Here is a 23,221-nt window from a genome sequence, read left to right as displayed (position 1 = left end):
CGGTCTCTCTCTCTGTGTGTGTGTGTGTGTGAGCACCTTTGCTAATGCCTCCAGAGTAACCGATTAGCTCCCACCAAGGCCAGCAAAATGCCAACGACGTTACGGCGATACGACCTTCACGGATCTTTATTAATATCAGTCATAGGAGGGAGGAATACACCTGTGGGAACCACACAACGACTCATTATCTCTTAATTAGATCTCGGTTGAGAGATGGATCCTGTTGAAATAATTAATTCTATTAATATTATCATTAGCATGGCCTGGAGTCAAGGCTTTAATCAAATCCCAATAACTGTCTGTCTATCTATCTATCCTTCTATCTATCTATCCTTCTATCTATCTAACAATCTTTCTATCCATCTATCTATCTATCCATCTGTGTATCTATCCATCTCTCCATCTATCTATCTATCCATCTATATATCTCTCCATCTATCAATCAATCCATCTATCTATCTATCTATCTTTCTGTCTGTCTATATATCTGTCCATCTCTCCATCTATCCATCTATCTATCTATCCATTTGTGTATCTATCTATCAATCTATTTATCCATCTGTGTATCTATCCATCTATTGATCATCTCTCCATCTATCTATCTATATTTCTGTCTGTCTATATAACTGTCCATCTCTCCATCTATATATCTGTATATCTGTCCATCTCTCCATCTATATATCTGTATATCTGTCCATCTCTCAATCTATCCATCTATCTATCTATCTATCTATCTATCAATCTTTCTGTCTGTCTATAGATCTGTCCATCTCTATATCTATATATCTATCCATCTATCTATCCATCTATTCATCTATATCTCAACTATCAGAGAGCAGCAGCAAAGCACCACTAAAAAGGAGGTTACGTACGTGATTAACACAACAAGCAGTAACATTAAATATCAAACAGTCCGGAAAAAACCCGAAGAAGAGGTGCTAGGAGATGAGAGGATGAATCTGACATGAACAAGGGCTTTGTTTCACTGCGGGTGTTTTCACACGATAAAGAGTAGATGGCGACATGCCGATAAATCCTTCGCTCTATGATGAGAAATTAAAAGTGGTTGAACTCCGACGTCAGACGAGGCGGCTGGAGGGGGTCTGAAGAAAGCGTGTTAGATGAAGACCCTGTGATGTGTGTGTGTGTGTGTGTGTGCCTGTGTATATCTGCAAAAGGAGATGGTGTGCGTGTGATAAAATAAAAAGAGGAGAGAAAAAAAAAAAGCTTTGAAAGGAGAAAGAAACAGAGACAGCAGGGAGGACAGCAGGGCGTCTGTGCTTGACCGTCAGTATCAAAGGCAGCTCTCCATCCAGCTACCGGGGGCGTCTCGTTCTGACAAGCTGCTTCACCTTCCGGATGACGCGGCCATGGGAGCACACACACACACACACACACACTGCTGCTTCCTGTGCTTTACCAGGGGGCACGGGGAGGCTCTGCTGAGAGCTGTGTGCTCGCCAAATCTGTCACGGGGTGCAGTGTGAGTCACAGCCGGCCCCCAGTCGAGCTTTGAATCGTGACTCAGTTTATGCGGCCGGACAAAGAGGGATACGCTTTTCAGATGCAACTCAATATAGCTCAACACAAGCGCCTCTTGTAGTCCTTCTGAAAACGTGTTCCCCTCGACAGACACACGCCGTGGACACCTCTTCCAGAGTCAGACCAAATGTTGAGGTGCACCGTGTGTCTCGCACCCCTCAAGTCCGGATTGGACATTTGAAGGTTAACTTATTCTGAGTTTTGTGCACATTAAAACGCACACTAAACACAGGTCAGCCGTACATTCCAGGCTCCTGAGCTTCAAAAGAGGCCCTTTACGTTTCTATTGCAGCAAATTAACTCGAGCGGTTTGAATGAGGCCGACTGCAGCGACAAGCCAAAAACTAAAATCCATAATCGGAAGCTGCCTTTGTGCTCGGCATTGTGTGTGTGCGTTTAAATCAGAATTGCAGGACAACAGCTGAGTCCACAGCTGAAACAAAGTGGCTGTGGCCGACGGTCCCAGCGGTGACGGTTTGACTGCAGCTATTCACAAAGTCAGTGAGATCTGTGACTGAACTTGAAGCAACTGCGTCGTCCGGAGCCTAATCCCAGCTCTCCCACCGCTTTGCAGTTAAGAAGACTGACTCCCTCAAACTCAGTCCACTTCCAAAGCACTGAGGATTTAAAAAGCATCTTTAAACTCGCTCCTGATTCTTTTCATTTAGTTTGTGACACGGCTACAACTCTAAAAACACACATTCCCCCCTCCCTTTCAATACATTGGAGTTGTAACTAATCGCCAGAGACTTTGAGAAGGGATGAGTTGGTCATTTCTTAAGAAAGAATGACAGGATGTCCTCGTTGCTGGCGTTACTGATCCTGGGAGTCCGTCTCTGGAGCTTCCCGACATCACGGTTACACCGACAGCAGGTTGGGAAGTCACTGCAGGACTGTGACTCCCCTCATCGGACCAAATACAGTTCATTTGGACTTGAAAGAAAGTATCCCACAGGCAGCTTGTGCTTAAACCAACGCATCAGTAACTAGAACGGGCACTCGGTAGAGTGCATACCTTCGAATATCACAAGATTGGGCATTGAATTATGAACATTTTGGCATTAGTTGCATGCCAATTGGATAGAAATTGACCGCGCTATGTTAAAAAGAAGATGTTGACGTTTTCATGACCTTGACCTTGGACCCGATCGATCCCAAAATATAATCAAATGGTCCCCGGATAATAACCAATCATCCCACCAAATTTCATGCGATTCGGTTTAATACTTTTTGAGTTATGCGAGTAACACGCATACAAATAAATAAATAAATACACGGCGATCAAAACAAAACCTTCCGCATTTTCAATGCGAAGGTAATGATCACGATAAAGCTGACACACACACACACACACAAATAAACAGCTCTGAGTTTCTAACAACTACTGGAGAAGAACTCGACTTTAAATTGCTGATCGAAACCGTCTGAAACGCCGTCCGCTTCGACCGAGCTGGAAGGAATAAACTCCCGGCAGCACAACCCCCGTATCGTCTCGGCGGGCCTCAGAGTACCACTCACTTTTAATCAAGAACAATGGAGAAGGGGAAGAGCGTTCACATCATTAGGCACTTATCGAAAATACAGCCAACACTGGCCCATAAGATGCCAGCTGATGCAAGAAGCCCAGAGCCTGAAGCTCGGGGAAGACGCCGGTTTCCATTTCCAACTGGCCTCGGTGCAACACGCAGACCTGAGTGAGCAGAGGCAGTGTTCTCCATGGGGAGGAGGGATGAAAACACATTGCACAGAAGTCCAACATTATTATGTCAATGCCTTCGTATGGCCTTTATTTTGTTCACAACCAAGCTACAGTATGAACTCTGTTTAATAAAACAAAAAACACTCACTGAGCAACTGGAAAAGCTCTGATTTTACATTTGAACTTTACAACTGAATTTACTGAAGATGCTGAGAGGTCAGTGAGAGAGGATGTTAAAAGAGGGGCGAGTAAGGTTTTCTTTAATTCTGTATGTCAGAATGATATAGCTGCTCATTAACTACACACACGGGAAAAAAATGTACTAGAGGAATACCGGAATAGTTTTGACATTTAGATGAGTTAAAGGGTAGAAGATCAATATCCCTCGTGTCCATAGGTTAAATATAAGACTACAGCCAGCAGTTGATTAGCTTTGAAGAATAAGGCCACTAAGGCCTCTAGTAATGTTGTTTTGTAAAGATTAGACCTTTGGCCAGATGTTTCTCTTTGTTTTGTCTAAATGCTAAGCTAAGCTAAGCTAAATAGCCTCCGGCAGTAGCGCCTCCCAAAATATGAAACTATTGCTTCGAGCAAAGGGCAATGGGGGAAAAAAGGTAAAATAATTCGTCTTACACTTCCTCTTTCATCATTGGTGGCCAAGCTTGTAGGAGGAGCGAGAGCAGCTGAAAGTCCTCCCACTTGTGTGCAGCTTCCAGCAGGTCCAGGAAGAGGGCGTATCTCTTGTCCTCATCCTCCACGTCTTCTATCTGAACCTGAGAGGAGAGGTGGAGAAAAGGGACGGGCGTGAGAAAGGCAAATCCACTCGGGCCCAAAAAGCACCGGGGGGGGGGGGGGGGCGAGGCTCTTGATTACAACATAGCACCAGTTCAGTGAGCACACATGAGGTGCATTGAGTGTTGAGTTACCACAGTAACCGTCTGTTTCCTTCAAATTCTGCGACACGTGCAATGTTGTGGATCAATACGTTGCTGGATGGCAGCATCAAGTGGATTTCAGTGATTTATTCTCTCTGACATTTGCACTAGACTCTATCCAAAACCAGCACAACAGAAACCGGAGAGCAGCGCTCATTGATTTCAAATGAAGCACTCGATCGGGATGGCAAAACTTGACAACCTAATGATTGCAGTGGCGTTTGTGTGGAAAGGCGTCGTGCCAGAACCGGGGGCCCCAAATGAACTGCGCAATCACGAACCCTCAATCCAGACGGGGCGACAAAGCAAACGTCAAACAAGGTGCCGAGAGGAAGGAAGCGAGGGCTTCGTGCGTAATGGCACGTTTCAATGTTCGTTTAAAAAAAATAAAAAATAAAAACGGCACCAGTGGCCAAACCTATTCTATACTATTTTGAAAAAAGAGAGCGAGTGAAAGGGAAAGAGGGAGGGTTAATGTGGAGAAGAAAAAAAATTGAGAGGAGGAGAGAAAGTAATTAATTTTCTTCTCAAAGGTTGGCTTCTAGTGTGATTTAACAGTTCAGAGAGCGGCTGATTTCTGAGGGGAAAACTACAACCTGCCATAGCGTGGCTGCTGCAAAGACAGGCTCCGTCACACACACAGACACACACACACGCGCGCACACACACACATCACTTGCAGCCAGACTCATAAAACATAGTTTCAGCCTCAGTGGTCGGATCAAATTTATAAGACTGGATATCAATGTAAAGCCTGGCGATTTTTCATCAGCGTAAAGGCCTCTACACAAACTCATTTGAACATTTTAAGACACTAGCGACTGTCTGCGAATGAAGCCGTGAACACTTTAAACCTTTATTATGGCGCTTCTGTAAAGAAGACGGGTTAGTACAGAAACCTTCTGTGCTGGTGAGATCTACTGTTGCACCAAATTACTCATATTTGGGTGAGACAATTAAGCGGCCACGTTGAAAAATAATGTAATACAAATGCATTTGGAGGCAGTAAAACACTTTTCCTTAGAGATGATAAATAGCTACATTAAGATGCCAAAGAGGACCGCAGCGATTCTCTTGCCATCGAAATGAAAACGAAACTTGTCTCTGTCACACAAATACAAAAAATCAGTCATGCTATCAATGCTGCAAAAAAACAGCGCTGTGGCATGGTATCCTTCTGGAAGCTTTTAAACAGAACGTGTACCCGAGAGACGCGTGTTGAGAAGCCACATCGGAGCGCTGCAGGTGAGTCGCTTTTCCGCTATTTTGGTGATTTTAACTAGCCACAAAAACTCCACCTGCCAAAAATCTCATTGATTGGCCATAACAAAGATGCCCAGATTTCCAAAAGAAGTTGAAAATGATAGTTTGATTGACACTGGCAATTAAGATGTTCCTGAACATGAAAGAAAGTCACAGCCCTGCACAATGAAGTTTCTTTTTCTTTCTCATTTTTCAAAAACCTGCATCCCCCTTCATGTGAAATAATATCGCCAGATAGGTAATCAAAAATGGCGCGTAAAAATCATCACTTTTTCTTTCGCCGTTAGTGGGGCTCCATATAATCCACTTGCTCGAGTAATTGTGATACAACGGACCAACACGGTGGCTTGATTGTAATTAGGCAGAACTCACATTGGCTGATTTCCTTAATAAAGTACTGATACTCTTACTGATCAGCGGTGTTAAATCCCTAATTTACAAGTAAATGCTTATGCAAATAAGCAGCAGCAGCATGCACAGTGGTGTAGTGAAGCGCCTCACGGTGGGGGGTGGGGTGGGGGGGGGGGGAGCAATAAATGATTAAAGCTGAAGCTCAGGACCCTCTGGAAATGGAGGTCATTTGGGAAACAGAAAGGGAATCTTAACTACCTGTAAAAAGCCCTCACCGCAATCTAAAGCTCTCAAATCCATCACTGAACGTAAACTGCAACCCAAAGCCTGTTAATCATCGTTATTGCCTCACTGTGTTCGGAATACTGAATGCCGAACACGCTGTCGCTATTGGAGCATTTTATAAAAGTTGTGTGGTCACATTTATTAATTTCTTTTAAATATGCAAAGGCCTCGAGATCCCTTAATTATATTAGGATTGAATGTTCCCCATTTAACACACATTACAAACTCCATCAAACATGCTCTCTCTTCACGTAAGATTACGACATCCTCTCGCACGGACGCGCACCGCCCCAATCAAACGCTCCCCTACAGAAGGCCGCAAACGCACCGCTGCCAATTACCGCGTGGCGGCGAGGCTTTTATTTTCTTAACGAGGAAGGCGGGTAATTAATTATGCCGAGCGATTACAATCCAACATTTCCTCTGTGGTGGTGTACAAAGATCGCGGGTGCGGAAGGGCAGGAGGGCAGCGAGAGTCCGGCCAGTGGCCAGGAACACGAAGCAGAGGGGCGCTGGCGAGTTAGACCCCGACTCGTGGTCTCAGCCGGTCGGCCGCCATACCGTCTGCCCGTGTGCATCCGGCGAGGTTTTTCCAATCACTCGCAAACTCGCTTCCTATCGCCGCGACCCATCTGTCCATCCAACGATCTGTTGCGGTAGGAGGCAGCAGGATAAATGCTCATTACACAGTATATGTGAGAACAAAAACAATATATTTGTCTTTTTTTTTTTGGGGCCCATTACCACTTCCAACTGTTTAAACATCTCCAAGCAGCAACTGTCCAATCACAGATGAGTACATTAAATAACAAGTGTTAGATGCCTCTCCATGCCAAAGTGCCGTTGTGGGTTTATTTACTCTGATGGAGGCTGCAACCGTGAGCGTATCGGACTCACCAATTACTACCTCCAGGAGTGACTTACCCTGGTGTTACTTTCACAGCCAGGGAGCATATCATTAACCGGCTGCATTCAGTTTGATGCATGAAAAAAAAAAAAGCCCTGTTCAGAACTGCATCCCATCCACTATGTCCACTGAGCTAACGGGCGCTTTGTTGGCCAACTACAGGAACTGAAACTGATAACAACCCTCAAGGGAAGTTGTCATTTCAGCCAGTAAAATTGATGGTCGCTTTAATCTACCCCCTTTGTGTCGTCATCGGTTCAAAACGTGATTTTCGAGTGTTAAATCTGGCATCGGGAAACTGGCTTAACATTAACGAATGGGAGAATATGACTATAGTAGTAAAACAGAATTACGTCCTAATATTTACATTTCTTGGACTGTTTGAGAATCAATTATGAACGAAAAGATGAAGCCATTCCAAAAAGAGAAAAAATTAAAGAATCAAACATGGACCATGAGTGACAGAGCAGATAGCAGCGCATGCACACAGGCGTGAAAGTAAACAATACTTTATTTCCTGCAAAATGCTCGCCGACAGTGACTAGAAGTGGCCGGGCTTTTCGCACAACGATGCACGAAAACGATGTAAGCCGACGGGGAGGCTGGGGTAAATTAATATTGACATTATGAGTTATTACTTTGACAACCTTTAAAAAAAAGAAAACACCATTGCATTGGTGGGTGGTGGGTGTAAAGTGACTTTCCAAAACTAAGAAGACCGACTGACTAAAATGTCATCATGTTTGACAAAGTTACACAATAACGAAGTCACTTACACATTTATATAGATCAAACATCATTTACAGAGTGAGCCGTAGTCTGTTCAAGAAAAGCTTGTGAAGTCAGACGCGGTATCGCTCCACTGATTAAAAACTACAATGCAGTTATCGGCATATGAAATATATGAAAAAAGCAACGGAGAGAAAGTGTGTTTGACTGTGTGTGTGTGTGTGTGTGTGTGTGTAGAGGGGAGCCACTTTGGGGCAAATCGATAGGCAGAGCAGAAAGCTGTCAGATGCCACGTGGGTAAACACACACACACACACACACACGGATACAAATGGAGTTGAAGTCAAAAACAGAAAGACTGCAGTGGAGTGTGTAGGTGTGTCTGTGTGAGAGAGCGATGGCTCACCCACCTCCCCACCTCCTCCTAACCCCACACACACACATCCATATTAAGAAACATGCAAACAAGCAGGTGTGCACACAAAATCAAAAAGCGATCAGCTGAATGCCGCTGAAGCAGAGCTTCAATAAACTACTGTGAAATTAATTTCCTCCATATGTCACCGTTTTCCTGGAGGGATAAACGCTCAACAAATACATATCACGACATCAAAGTGATCGACTGGAGTCGGTTACATTTTAACTGCTTTCAACACACAGGTGACACTTGAAGTTAATACAGTAGATCATTTTACACACACACACACACACACACGAGGCCCAAAACGAGAGTTGAGGTATTTTTATTCGGAGACAATAAAACAAATTTGCCAACAAAATCTAAGAGCTAATGTGCGTATTTACGGTCTAAGGAAAGCTTGGGCATGAGGCAACCTTCTCTTCTCAAAGGTGAAGCCTTTCAAAACAGTGAAAGCAGGTGAGTTTTAAGTCTACACAAAGTGTTTAAAATGATAATAACAAGAAAATAAGGATGATGGGGGGGAAAAGATACGAACACAATACAATACAATAACAATTCTGACAAGATTTGCCCTTAAAATGTCCAGGGTGCCACATATATAAATATGTACTTATGTGCGTGCATATATATGTATTTATGAATGTATATATGAATGTATAGATAAATATATATACTTATGTGTGTGTATATATGTATATATGTACTTATGTGTGTGCATATATATATATATATATATATATGTGTGTATATACACTACCGTTCAAAAGTTTGGGGTCATCCAGACAATTTCGTGTCTTCCATGAAAACTCACTTTTATTTATCAAATGAATTGAAAATTGAATAGAAAATATAGTCAAGACATTGACAAGGTTAGAAATAATGATTAATATTTGAAGTATTAATTTTGTTCTTCAAACTTCAAGCTCAAAGGAAGGCCAGTTGTATGGCTTATATCACCATCATAACTGTTTTCAGCTGTGCTAACATAATTGCACAAGGGTTTTCTAATCAGACATTAGTCTTCTAAGGCGATTAGTAAACACAATGTACCATTAGAACACTGGAGTGATAGTTGATGGAAATGGGCCTCTACACACCTCTGGAGATATTTCATTAGAAACCAGACGTTTCCACCTAGAATAGTCATTTACCACATTAACAATGTATAGTGTGTATTTTTGATTAATGTTATCTTTATTGAAAAAACAGTGCTTTTCTTTGAAAAATAAAGACATTTCTAAGTGACCCCAAACTTTTGAACGGTAGTGTATATACAGAGACAGATAACCATTCATGGTCACATGCACACCTCCAGCCAATTCAAAGTTTATTAACCTGAGCCTTGTGTCTTTGGACTGCGGGAGGAAGCCGGAGAACCCGGAGGGAACCAATGCTGTCAAGGGGAGAACGTGCAAACTCCTCTCGCTGTGCGGTGACCGTGCTAGCCACTGCACCCCATATGAAATATTAAACACGAGTATTATGCGTGTATCTGCAAATCCTTAGGGTTGTTGTTCTTTGTGCAAACACCAATTTGGTCTGCCCCTTGAGGAACTGGAGCTTTATGCAATCAATATCATAAATGAGAAAGCTGGGATCAAAGTGCCAGTCAGTAGGAGCACATTAGGGGCCCGCTTGACAAACCTCACCCCACTCGTAACGAGAACCCTCCTCCTCCAGAACTCATTTCATGGACGTGGGCTCAGCGTCTGAGTAAAACCAATGAAAGAAATTATCAATTTGTTGAAAGATAAAATCAAAAACATTTTTAAAAACTGCGGTTATTTATTACGCTTTTCATTAATCTAAAATAAACTACATCCATCAATGGATATTAATTTAATATTAAATTGAATGGAATTGTGTTTTAATACTTTCCATCGCTGACACACATTAGTGACGTGTCTGGTACAGTAGCTTTATACACAAATATATTCAGGAACCGGAAGCGTATAATATTCAGCAATAGTTTGTATAAAACACTAAAAAGGGGCTCAAATTCAAATTAAGACGATTTACTTTGTTCAAAGATTCAAAATCGTTATTTCAAATAACCCTAAATCAGACCTTTTCCCATGCGAATGAAACGACTAATGTTGGACTCAAAACCACTTTCAACCTCCAACAACAACAACAACACGATCTCAGAGAAACTAACGAGCACGCCGATTCGTTTAAATTATTAGTTCGGTGTCATTAGTTTAAACTTGAAGAGGAGCAAACACTTGCAGCAGGATGATATTCATATGCCGTCTGTCTGCGCGTCGGGGCCGATCGGCGGCCTTCGCGTGTTGATTTAACCACGGAGGTGATGAGGTCGACATGTTCCGCTAATCTCAAGCGTTTGATCAATTTAACACGGCGGTCCTGGGCGAGCGGTCCAAGGGGCAGCGGGTGTCCTAAATCCACACGGCCCATAATTCAATCTCACTTTCGCTGGTGTGAGTACACCAGCCGAGGGGAAATTGATCCTTTGGTGGGGCACACAATGCCCGGGGTATCCCACCCCTGGTAATACTGGATGTGGCCCGACGCCACTAAATTATTGACAGCCACATTGCGAACACATTAAAAACGGCTATTCCGACATTAAACCCACAGTGAAACAGACGGAGACTATTTCTACCAGGGAAAAAAAACAATAAAACTGTATATTCAAGACGCGAGGCAATTGTTTATACAGTAATCAAGAGACTAAATACATTACATCCACGACGATTGAGAGTCCATCTATCACAGCTCACAAGATTACAGTGATTGACCGATCAGCCTCACACGTTGTATTTACGCTTTTCAAAAATTAATCAAAACATAACCCGGCGTTGGATATATTATTTCTTGTTTTGGAAATGTTGGAGACCAACAGCTCAATCCCTCACTCCGCAGGGGGGGGGGGGGGGGGAGTCTGAGGAATAACTCACAGCGCAACACTCTGCGTGCTGTTGGTCAAGCACTAAGTTGAAGTTTGTTGAACATTTAACATCAAGAACTCTTATTAGAGTCTCAGTTTAGGGAGGAGTTCACAGTCAGAGCTCAGCCTCTCCGTCTGGTCTCACACAACATCCTGTCGCTGGAGTAGCCGATGGATGCCCACTGGCTAAGGTATCTATGTCCTCGTGCAAAACTATTTCATTTTGATGAATTAAAAACTACGGTTTTGAAGCCTCGAGTCTGGCTTGAAGGCAGCGGCCATCTTGGTTTCGTGCTGCCAGAAGAGACGTGAAGAAGGTGGGGCAACCGAATGTTGAAGACGACATTTTTTAGGCAACCAAAATGTAACAATTAAACTTCCATGAACTGAAGAAGAAAAGAAAAACTCTCCCTGGACCGGACCGAACCATGGTAGCGAGCAAGGAAGCATACTCTGTTTATCCTCTATTTCGGCACCATCGTTGACTCCGTGAACATCGTGCTGTGAAGAAGACTTGAAACTATCGCGATGGAGACCATAAACTCACGTGTGCAATGTTTACTCAGGGAATACATCTCATTTTCTCATGAGACTTCTATACAACCAAACGTATTCTTGCCACCAGATGAGACGCCCCCTGCTGCTCTCGAGTCGTCGAAAACGTTTCCATAAAACCCAAAAGGTGTCGACGCCATGCTGGTGCAAGAGGAAAGTCACCGAGGTCCTGTGTGAAAGGACTTCGTGCTGACAACTGGGAGCCTATGGGAGTGTTCTACCCCCCCCCCCCCCGAATAAATAGTAATGGAACAGAATTGATATGAAACACCACAGTAATGGAAAATAACTCATGACACACATGTCAACAAGCACTGAACTCCCTCATGCTGTCGGCGCCTCAAAAAGCCCAGCTCCCACACCAGTTACACATCCCGCCACACACACGCCGCCCAACAACACACGCCCCGTCCTAACGACCGCCGGGAGCCGACCCCGGTGGCCGACTCGTCAAAGTATGCGGTGATCCAATCATCACCTCTGTGCTTAACACGGTGGTGGAGACAGGTTAATGACCGGTGAGGCCATCATCACCGGCTGCCATGAATCTTATTACCGGGGGGGGGGGGGGGGGCGCCATCGTCGTTCCCACCCTCTCCATCAGATCATCAGGATAGATGGGAGGATAACACGGCATGGAAAATGCTCCGGGGTTAATCTTTATCATTCTCACGGCGTCAGTTTGCCAGATTCATCTTCTGCCGTTTTTTATTAATAGTTTGCTGTACGTTACTTGATGTTGAAATGTTGTGGTCGTTATTTCCACAAGAAAAAAATATTTCTGGATGCCCCCCGCCCCCCCCCCCCCCCCCCCCCCGTCCTGCCAGCCTCGTAACCAATCTGACCATACGGGTTTAAAGTTGTACAGCGACATGGCAAGCTTAGTTGATGGAGGTTTTGATTAATTAATTTAAAAAACGTTCAGGCTGCACTTTTTTACTTTTGCAGCTAGATGTCTTTTTTATATTTAAAATAAGTATATTTAAGTAATTTACAATTTACTACATATTAAGATTTAAAGGCTAAAGAAAAGAAGATATCACATTTTCTTTGACCAAAATACCTCATTATTAGAATTGTGACAATATTGTTGGATTGAGCTATGTCATGTGTTTGCACAAAATATATACACAATGAGATTTTTGATTACATAATCAGCAATACTGTGAATATAAGTTGTTGGAGTTCACTTCACTGTAACACTTATTACCATACCATCTACGATGACAGCTAGGCTCATATCACAATATTGAGACAAAGACAATATATTGCCTAACTGCTTGTTACTCCGTCATTTAGTTGTGTGGGAAGGAATTAGTGAGACGTCAAGTTACAAAGGCTATTATGACATATTGTTCGTTATTTTCATGAGCGAGGGAAAAATCACCGTAAATCTTTAACCGTCTTTCGTTTTCTGCTTTTTACATTGATCTTACATACCATGTTAACATAAATTATATATCTACATATATATATATATATATAGATACATATATATCCATATATATATATACATATATAGATATACACATAAATATATACATATATATAGATATATATATACACATATATATATATATACACATATATATATATATATATAGACATACATATATATATATATATATATAAATAACTCTCTGGTGAAACAGATGGCGTAGAGTCTGATTCGATCTTACCTTTGACACAATATTTAGTTACTGCATTTGTCTGCTTCTGAGGGCAGCATGTCAAACAAGAATGACTTAAACTACAAGCATGCAACACCAGGGTAACCCTGACAATGCAAAGTCTTTGATGACACCATGACTGTTATTGACTACTTTGCAAGAATCACAAAGTTGGTTACTAACAACGACAACAAGAAGAAACAATAAAGATGCACAGGTGTTATCTTTGATTCAAACCAACTTGAGAAACCGTATCTATTTAAAAATATCCGAGTGCCGCTGCACCCGGCGATCCAAACCAGCTAACGGAGCGGATGACATCGAGAGCCTTTCCGAGTCAAAGACACGTTCTTTCTTCCTGAATACGTACGATCTGTTGGTAAAACACAAGTGAACGTTTGCCCCCCATCAACAAAACTGCCTGATAATCTTCTCTGTGACTTGGTAATTAACTCCGTCCTTGACCTGAGGAGGAGAGGGGGGGGGGGGGGGGTAACACACAGGATGTGGGCACGTCCGTGTATCGGACTGGGAGTGCTGGTGGAGCCCTGGGATCCAGGGATCTCCGCGCCTGGCCTTTACCGAGTGCGCTCTGAACGAGCTCATCAATATTCATTGACCCGATCCGGCTAACGTCCCCAGCGACGGGCAGAATAAAGTTGCAGAGGTCGCACACTTCACAAGAGGAGAGAGAGAGAGAGAGAGAAGACGATAAGAGAGTGCAGGTTTCAGACAAAATGAGAGCAAAGAGAAGCAAACACCAAAAGGGCAACGCCTCGGGGCCCGCGGGGGGCTGGGGAGTTTATTGCGGCTTGAAAGTGAAGCGTATGAAACATGCAGAGGAAACACAGGCAGGAAGATAAAGACAGGCGCACCCGTAGAGAGCAAACAAGTCTACACACACACACACACACACACACACACACTCTCTTGTGCATGCAACATATGACATGACCAGAGAAGTGCAATGACAAACAAATACAGCTTCTCTAAACCTCTCCCCCCCTATTTGTTATTCTCTCTCTCTCTCCCTCCCTCCCTCCCTCCCTCCCTCTCTCTCTAGTGGAGCCACATTGTGTAACATGACACCTGAGCATACATAATGGTACATGCCTCAGGAGAGGAAGGAGAGGAAGATAAGAGACAGGCGGAGCTCAGTAGACAAAACACCGGAGGGGAGTGGTTAGAAAAAGGAGATCAAGGCAGGGGGGGGGGGGGGGGGGGACCAACAACGAGTGTGTAGCTTGACACACACACACACACACGCCACAGCGCCAGCCATCAGTGTCAAGCACACGTGCATGAGCAGCCTTTACAGTGTATTTGAATATTAAACCCACTTGTGACTCTTCTTAATGATGCACGCTATCGAGGCCGAGGAGTATTCAAGGCGGGACGAAGGCCAATGAGGAGCGAGGACGGCTAAACGATGGAACGCACAAAACAGGCAGCACACTGGGCTCGACACGCGACCGGTCAACGCGAGAGGACACACGTGCTGCAGGCGAACGGCGCCCGGTCGGAGTGAAGCCGTTCCACGGTGCTACAGAGCAGCGGAGCGCTTGCCACAAAAAAAAAGATAATGGCGCACCCACCCCTCATCTCAGATTGTGCCGTCTGTCTCCCTCCTATTCTTCTGGCTCTCTGCCCTCTCCTCTCACTTCCAACTGTCCTCGGGCTCTCTCCTCCTCGGTTCTCCTCGTTTGTCTCCCTCTCCACGTCGCCCTCTTTTCTTGTTTACTTCAGAGCGCTGCCTCCTGTCTGCCGTTTTTCCGTCCGCATCATCATCAACTATCCCACCGAGATGACAAAGTGCCGCGCTCTCCTCTCCCGGCTCAAACTGAAAAGAAGTTTTTGGGAAAATAACATTTTTTTTAAAAGAAGAAGAAAAAAGAGCATGGATAAAGTTTTCGGGGGCCGAGGCTCGATCTGAGGCGCAAAGATAAACGCTGCCAAAAAACACGTTGAAGTATAGCCGGGGCTCGGCGATCACGCCAATGACCCCCGTGACCTGTTGCATTAGAGTATGGCCATTAGATAGCGGCCTCAACCCCATCACATTTATTATTTATCTCCTTGGAAACTGACTCTCCTCGACTCTTTGTTCTTGTTCAACGATCTCTCTCCGGTCCGGGCTCTTTCCCTTTCATCAAACAAATCTCTCTCCGCGTCCGGCTTCTCCTCTCCACCTGGCCTCCACCTCGGCTAAGCTCCATCTTTTTTCTTCTTCTTTCCCCCCCCCCCCCCCGACAATCCCCGGTGGGACGAATCTGGAAAGTTCTGTGACACTTTTTGTAGTTTTTATACACTGGACCGAGAAAACCCATCCACCCGTTTGTCAATATGAAATATTGATGTCTGACGATGACCGGCTGCAGACGAGACACATCGTTCTGTTGACCAACGCAGTTATGTTTCTGTGTGTATTGCTGTCATGTGATGAATACACGGCAGCTCCTGTGCAGCTCTTGTTGTCGTCTTCCGGTTTGATCTGTGGATGCGTGTCAGGGCTCAGGCTTATCTTCTCACTGCGGCTTTCCATACCTCAAGCCGTGGCCCTACGACTAAAATACACAACAGGTGGAGTGGATTTGTTCCACTTTTAGCTAGAGGGGAGATCACGCAGGATACACTACCGTTCAAAAGTTTGGGGTCACTGAGAAATCTCCTTATTTTTCAAAGAAAATCATTTCTTTTTTTTAATGAAGATAACATTAAATTAATCAGAAATACACTCTTTACATTGTTAATATGGTAAATGACTGTTCTCTGGTTTTTAATGAAATCTCTCCTCGACATAGGTGTATAGAGGCCCATCTCCAGTGTTCTAATGGTACATTGTGTTATCACCTTAGAAGACTATCAGAGGGTTAGAAAACCCTTTAAAACCCTTTTTATGTGAGCGCAGCTGAAAACAGTTATGCTGGTGAGAGAAGCTATATGGCCTTCCTTTAAGCGACAAGTTTGAAGAACATCATTTCTATTTAAAATATCAATCATTATTTCTAACCTTGTCAATGTGTTGACTATATTTTCTAATCATTTTGCAATTCATTTGCTAAATAAAAGTGTGAGTTTTCATGGAAAACCCAAACTTTTGAACGGTAGTGTATGTATATATATATATATATATACAGGACTGTCTCAGAAAATTAGAATATTGTGATAAAGTTCTTTATTTTCTGTAATGCAATTAAAAAAACAAAAATGTCATGCATTCTGGATTCATTACAAATCAACTGAAATATTGCAAGCCTTTTATTCTTTTAATATTGCTGATTATGGCTTACAGCTTAAGAAAACTCAAATATCCTATCTCTAAATATTAGAATATCATGAAAAAGTATACTAGTAGGGTATTAAACAAATCACTTGAATCGCCTAATTAACTCGAAACACCTGGAAACACATTTTCAAATGTTTGATTTTGTTTTGCTGTTATAAATCTTTTTTTTACTTGGTCTGAGGAAATATTCAAATTTTATGAGATAGGATTTTAGAGTTTTCTTAAGCTGTAAGCCATAATCAGCAATATTAAAAGAATAAAAGGCTTGCAATATTTCAGTTGATTTGTAATGAATCCAGAATGCATGACATTTTTGTTTTTTTAATTGCATTACAGAAAATAAAGAACTTTATCACAATATTCTAATTTTCTGAGACAGTCCTGTATATATATATACACATAATGCTCAAAAACAGTTCTTTAAGCTAGTAGCTAGTACTACTTCATGTACAACACAACCATGCCTATGTGGACTGTATGCCAATGCACATAGTCGGTCTCTCTGTGTGCATGCATGCATGCATGCAACCCCCCCCCCCCCCTATTGCATTGTGTCCAGAAAGACACGGGTGGAATGATAAACTAGGAGGGAAAAGGATTACAAAAGAAGAATACAAAGTGTAGTACGATATGAAAGTACTGTAAGTGTGCAGAGGTCTAAAAAACTGTTGTGAATGTGTAAGACAACATTGCTGAACCATACGACTCCTCTACCCCCCGTAACTTTGCATACGTGTCCAAAGCAGAGACGTTGATCTGAAATGAGAAAACAAAATGGGGAAAAATAAAAAGTCCATACCTCTGAGAAACAATGGGATGCGTTTGTCAAACTCAAAATCTCAGCCGAGATCAAATCAAAGCATCAACAGCATGTTCAGGGAATCGCAGGAAGAGAAAAAAATAAGCACAGGAAATTTAAAAAAGGTGAAATGAAAATGCAGGAAAAAATCAAGTAGTAGTTCGATCTACTGCAACTCCACAGCCGAGCTCTGCTCCTCCGTGTTAGATAGACGGCGCTCCGCCGAGGCCAAACAAGGAGTCACGGCAAATGATCCTTGACACTGACATCGGTGCACGTATCATGAACACACACACACACACACACACACACAAAGACCTTGAAGCAATGGCCGGGCTCCCGGATGTGTGTGTGTAGTTATATGTGTGTGTGTGTGTGTGTTACAGCCCTGATGTTGGGATGATTTCTTTCTTCACAGTTAAACATCAAGGACTCAGCAGAGTGGGCTTCACATTAATCAGCACTAGTCCTCCTCTCTGTCGGTGAAGCGCGATTAAAAACAAATGGCCCAAAGCATATTGTTATGAGTGACATAAAAGGCCAAACGCACAATATACACACGGACCAAAACAAAAAGACCCTCCGATGCTGACAGTGGTGACATTTGGATGACTAATCATTCAAAATGAAGGCGCACAATCTACCTCCGAGCTTCACCTCCCCCCACCCTCGCCCACTCCTCCCTACTACCTAAGTGTCAGCATTTCAATTGGCCTCATTAATTCCTTCCTTTTTAGGCGTCTTTGCGTGTGCCTGCGTCTAAGTGGGACGCTGCTGGAGAGAGAGGAAGGATGATGCATCGGGACGGCAACCTCTCGTTCTCTTCATCCGCTTCAATATCATCTCCGAATCTCTCTCGGCGTACGTTTCTGATCCATCATTATTTCCCTTCTCTCTCTCTCTAATTCCTTTCCTCTCGTTTCTCTCGGATCCATCATCGCGAGGCGGCGGCAGCTTTTGCATCATCCAGTGGCCTTTTCAGTGACGCGGCCCGGCCTGACCCAGTCTGGACAAATGCTGGGCTAAACAACATGCGTCATAACAACATGTCTGGTACACTTGTGTGTGTGTGTGTGTGTATTATACAAAAGAAGCCACAGTGTAGGGATGAGGATGCATGGACAGAAACATGCAGAGGGCAGACAGGAGGCACGAGGAGGCTCGGACAGCCGATGTGAAAAGAACAAGAAGACTTTTCAGATCCTGACAGGCTGCGAGGATCTGAGGGTTTCTCGAGATGCTGTCAAAGAGGCAATGAGGCAACGACGGAGGGTTACACAGGAAGTGAATCAGATCGGTTAGAATACACAATGCAGCGCAGACACGCGGGTCGTCAGGAGACTGACACACCAAGAGAGAGCTGCACATTCACTTTGAACTCGTTTCACTGTGTATCAGAGATACTGGACCGCAATTAGACAATTCAGATAGCACAGGAAATGCCAATGTATGTTATGGATTATTTTTATTTATTATTTAATTTTAATTTTAAATAAATACTTGTGTAACACAAGATTCTACCCTGTGATTTACTGGCGACCTCAATCAGAAGGCACTGGCTCCAGCCCCCTGAAACCCTCTAAAAGGATTATTAGTTTTCGGTGGCGGATGGACGACTGTATCGTAAGACGGTACTTAACTAAAGCAGCTAAAATATATATATTTTATGAGAAATATGAAAGGGGTCGCCTGCCTATTCTGCAGTTCACCTCCGCCGTACGGATCTTTCAGTCCATTGTTTTGGTTCCCCGGCCCACGGCCTCCGCTGTAAGCTACGTCCCACAGCACTGCCTTTGTGGAGAATTTAGCAGCAAAGAGTGGAAAAAAAAGGCAAGTTATCAATGGACTTGCATTTATCCAGAGACACGACTCAATAGGAACGGATGCTAATGCTGCTTTGTGAAACCAGAGGCAGCGGGTTTGCTGACGTTTGCCATATGAGCTTAATCTGCGCCAGCGCCGCCTCCTCCTCCTCCCCGGTGGCCCACACCGCTGCAGGTTCACACCCGGTGGTTTAAATTAGTCCCCGGTGATACTGATGCACAGGCTGCGAGCCCTGGTGTTAGAGATGTTAAGAGAGCGCGCTGGCATCTTATCAGACTGCTTATTACCGGGAACAGACATATTTAGTACATTATTCACATACGGTCCACACTGCACAGAGCCTATCAGACACTAGCTACGCTTACAGTTTTTATATGATTTTAATGTTTGTAAAGTGATATATAACTAAAATGTATTATTACCTTCGCATTGAAAATGCGGAAGGTTATGTTTTGATCGCCGTGTATTTATTTATTTATTTGTATGCGTGTTCCTCGCATAACAAAAAAAGTTTTTAACCGAATCGCATGAAATTTGGTGGGATGATTGGTTATTATCCGGGGACCATTTGATTAGATTTTGGGATCGATCGGGTCAAAGGTCAAGGTCATGAGAAAGTCAAAATCCTCTTGAATCGCATGAAATTTGGTGGGATGATTGGTTATTATCCAGGGACCATTTGATTAGATTTTGGGATCAATCGGGTCAAATTCAAGGTCATGGAAAGGTCAAAATCTTCTTTTTACCATAGCACGGTCAATTTTTATCCAATTGGCATGCAACTAATGCCAAAATGTTCATAATTCAATGCCCAATCTTGTGATATGCGAAGGTATGCGCTCTACCGAGTGCCCATTCTAGTTAGTATTATAATACAGTAATTATTTTTGGAACGATGCACATTAAGTTGTTGTAGAAAGTGGGATACGAACATGAATACCACTCTCGTATCCGTGCAGTAAATGTGATGCTATAGCCGATTAGCTTAGCTTAGCACTTTTCGCTGTTGTTTATTTTTGTCTGACAAGCTGTGAAAATCCCAGCCTGAGCACATATTAATAAATCCACATCAGCAGTTGGAACTCAACAAAACTGATCCTGTTGTATTGTAGTGTAACTTTCTTCCTGCGTGTCCTCTCTGCTAGGGGTCAACAGTCAAGGTCAGGTCAATGTGGGAAAGCAGATTCATTTAGATCCTGTTGGAGTAGCACAATGTCAAAGCAGAACAAAATCACCGAAATCTTATTATTTTAAATCCGCAAATACTACTTTCCCCCGCCAAAATCTTGGTATTCAGAATTTTCAGGGCTCACATTAAATTACTTAATTTTTGGCCCCTTCTTTTTTTATTTAAGTAATATCCACACGTCGACATAATAACACACTATTCTATATAATGAAAGTCTAGCATAATGTGTGTAATTTATCATTGGCAATTAATCAGGCTGATTTGTAGAATATTAAAAAAGATAAATGACAGGAGTTTTGATCTTAACTAATGATTCAATCCATTAAAAACTTTTTTTTAAACAAAAAAAACCCTGTAGTTTCATCATCTCTAATTAATTCAATTTCATGCCCCGATATTTTCATGACTTTCAAAAAACAAAAACATTTAAAAGTATTAGTTTCATTCTTCTTAAATCGGCCACAAAAATGAATAATTAAAATACGAAATGAATGAAATGCATGTCTTTTGATTTATTAATAGTATTTTCAGTGTTGTCGATATTGAGGAAAGAGAGCCAGGAAAAAATACAAAGAGAGGACTTCTACAGTTGCACATCAGAGAGAGAGAGAGAGAGAGAGAGAGAGAGAGAGAGAGAGAGACATTTCAAAGATCAAAACGTTTTCAGTGGGCATATTCAGTATGTCTCTACATGTGTGAGTGTGTGTATATGTTCATACATCTTAACACATGGACATTTCTGTACATCAGAGTGCACCTGTGCATGTGTGTGTGTGCATGTGTGTGTGTGTGCGTGTGTGTGCATAGAGCTATTTTGCAGCTGCCTTTCATGGCAGATGACAGCGTTAATCAGACGCCTTTGGCAGAACAACAAACAGCGGCGGAAAAGAAGAGATGAGAGAAACCCAAACACACTTCTGCTTCCAGTATCACTCAAACTGTCGCTAGACAGTCCGGTTGTCATGGATATCCCATCAGGCAGTCTGATTGAGTATGAGTGTGCGTAATCATGTGTGTGTGTGTGTGTGTGTGTGTGTGTGTGCGCTGCCTCAAACTTCTCTGCCTCATCTGCCCTCACCGAACCTCGTTAGGGTCAAGTACAGGTGCGACGTTGATCGACGCCACAAAGGTCAGGTGCACCATCGAGCCACGTCTCACATTCAGAAAAATCTATTCTTATCGGGATCGGTCAGGTGTCAGTTAACTGTTGAGGTACCGCTGAGGATGTTTGGATACGCTTCACCCCTCATAAGTATGCGGTAAAAGACGGTGTGTGTGTGTGTGTGTGTCCACTCCCTCTCTTTCTGCTTCCAAGCCGACGTGACGAGGTCAGACTAGGGCACCGCCGCGAGCGTGGCCTCAGGGCGCCAACACGAGTGCCGGCACCGCTTACGGGTGGTACCGGCCGATCCAACGCGATTACTGCGCCACCGCTTACAGCAACAGCCGGCCGAGTGTGGGCGCCCGCCTCTGCGTGTGTGTGTGTGTGTGTGTGTGTGTGTGTGTGGTTTTTCTGAGCCTGCCAAATGTCGCGAGTGCACCCTATTAGTTAAAGAGTCCGAGCCCACTCACCTGTCTACCTGCGCTGACAATGGCCCACGGCTGCGCGCATACATTTACACATTAATTGACCGGCTCGGGCCATTAATTAGTCAGTCGGGAAACTTGATGACGAGCCGCTCGATGGAAGGTGACACCGGGGCGGGGGCGGAAGAGCCGCACTTTCACACGTAGGCATCGGCAAACACCCGGCAAGTTGCACACACTGTTTATTAAACACCACGGCAAATATACAGAGGATGTAAGAACACTTACCCGCACGCATGTGTTGGCTTTACGTTCGTAGAGTCAGGCAAAAAAACATTTGTCTCAATTAATGCGACGGAAAGATCCCGAGTTAGCGCACGTGCAATGTGAATTTCCTCCTCGAGGAGAATAGAATATAGTAGAATTATATTATCTTATATACTGCGATAAACTGAGAGATGCATATATTGGAAGTGTCTGAAACACGCAGGCTCAAATTAAGATGCATAACTGACATTAAATCAGATTGTCTCATATCATACGGCAACTGTGACGAATAAAAAACCATTAGAGATGTCTGTAAAGGCAATCGTGAATAATATTCTGATGAGTCAAACATGAATGGCATCTTCGTTATGCCTTCAGCAGCTCACCAGCTCTTGTATAGCTCAAAGGCCATAACGCGACACAATGGGAATGTATACGTCAATATTTAGCAGTTTCAAGATGGGAGGAGTCAGTAACTTCTCCATCCTCTTAAAATATTCACCACTCTGTTTCTACCCTGTTCTCCCCTCCACGTATCTCTGGAGACAAGTTTAACAAAAAAATCCAGACATCTGTAGCCTCCTTCACATCAAGCACCAGAGTCGTGAAGTTGCTCCTCAAGCAACGAGCGCTCCACATCTCTCAAAGTCGCGGCGTGTTGGCGAGCGGCTGATGAGCCGTGGCGGCGGCGTTACCTCTCGGTCTTTAAGAACCGCCTGAGTTCTGTAGAGCAGCAGGAGACGCACGTCGCAGTCTCGGAGGCTGAAGTTGCTCTCCAGGATCTGCAGCACGTCGATGCGAGGCCGCACGGGGAACGCCGCGTCGCCGCAGAACGGGTGCAGCCAGGCCAGGAGGTCGTCCGAGGTCACCGCGCTGTCGCTGGGGGGAAGACGGCGAGAAGGACAGCGGAGTGAGGACCAGATGAAGAGACGAAATAGAGAATACATTCAAGAAACCGACTTGTTACCACGTGTTCAGGAGCTTCTCGGTTTGTTCTCACGAACGGGTTCATTTCAGATGTGAGTGGTGGTCTTTAGTGTCAGGAGGCGTGTGTCCATAAA

General features: G+C 43.6%; 1 protein-coding gene across 3 annotated transcripts in view; it reads right to left on the bottom strand.

Annotated features, from left to right (window-relative positions):
• The window catches only part of nbas (NBAS subunit of NRZ tethering complex), a 151,585-nt gene that overhangs the window by 16,353 nt on the left and 112,011 nt on the right, over positions 1-23,221 (bottom strand). For all 3 annotated transcript variants that reach the window (XM_056428488.1, XM_056428489.1, XM_056428490.1), the window contains 2 exons: positions 22,856-23,039; positions 3,875-4,014 (listed from right to left, as the gene is read on the bottom strand). In XM_056428488.1, coding sequence (XP_056284463.1) covers positions 3,875-4,014; positions 22,856-23,039 — 324 coding nt within the window. The remainder of the gene's footprint in view (positions 1-3,874; positions 4,015-22,855; positions 23,040-23,221) is intronic.

This window comes from Pseudoliparis swirei, chromosome 12, assembly GCF_029220125.1.
Source record: "Pseudoliparis swirei isolate HS2019 ecotype Mariana Trench chromosome 12, NWPU_hadal_v1, whole genome shotgun sequence".
NCBI lineage: Eukaryota > Metazoa > Chordata > Actinopteri > Perciformes > Liparidae > Pseudoliparis > Pseudoliparis swirei.
Note: the sequence above shows the minus strand (reverse complement) of the source record. Positions and strands in the feature narration are given on the sequence as shown.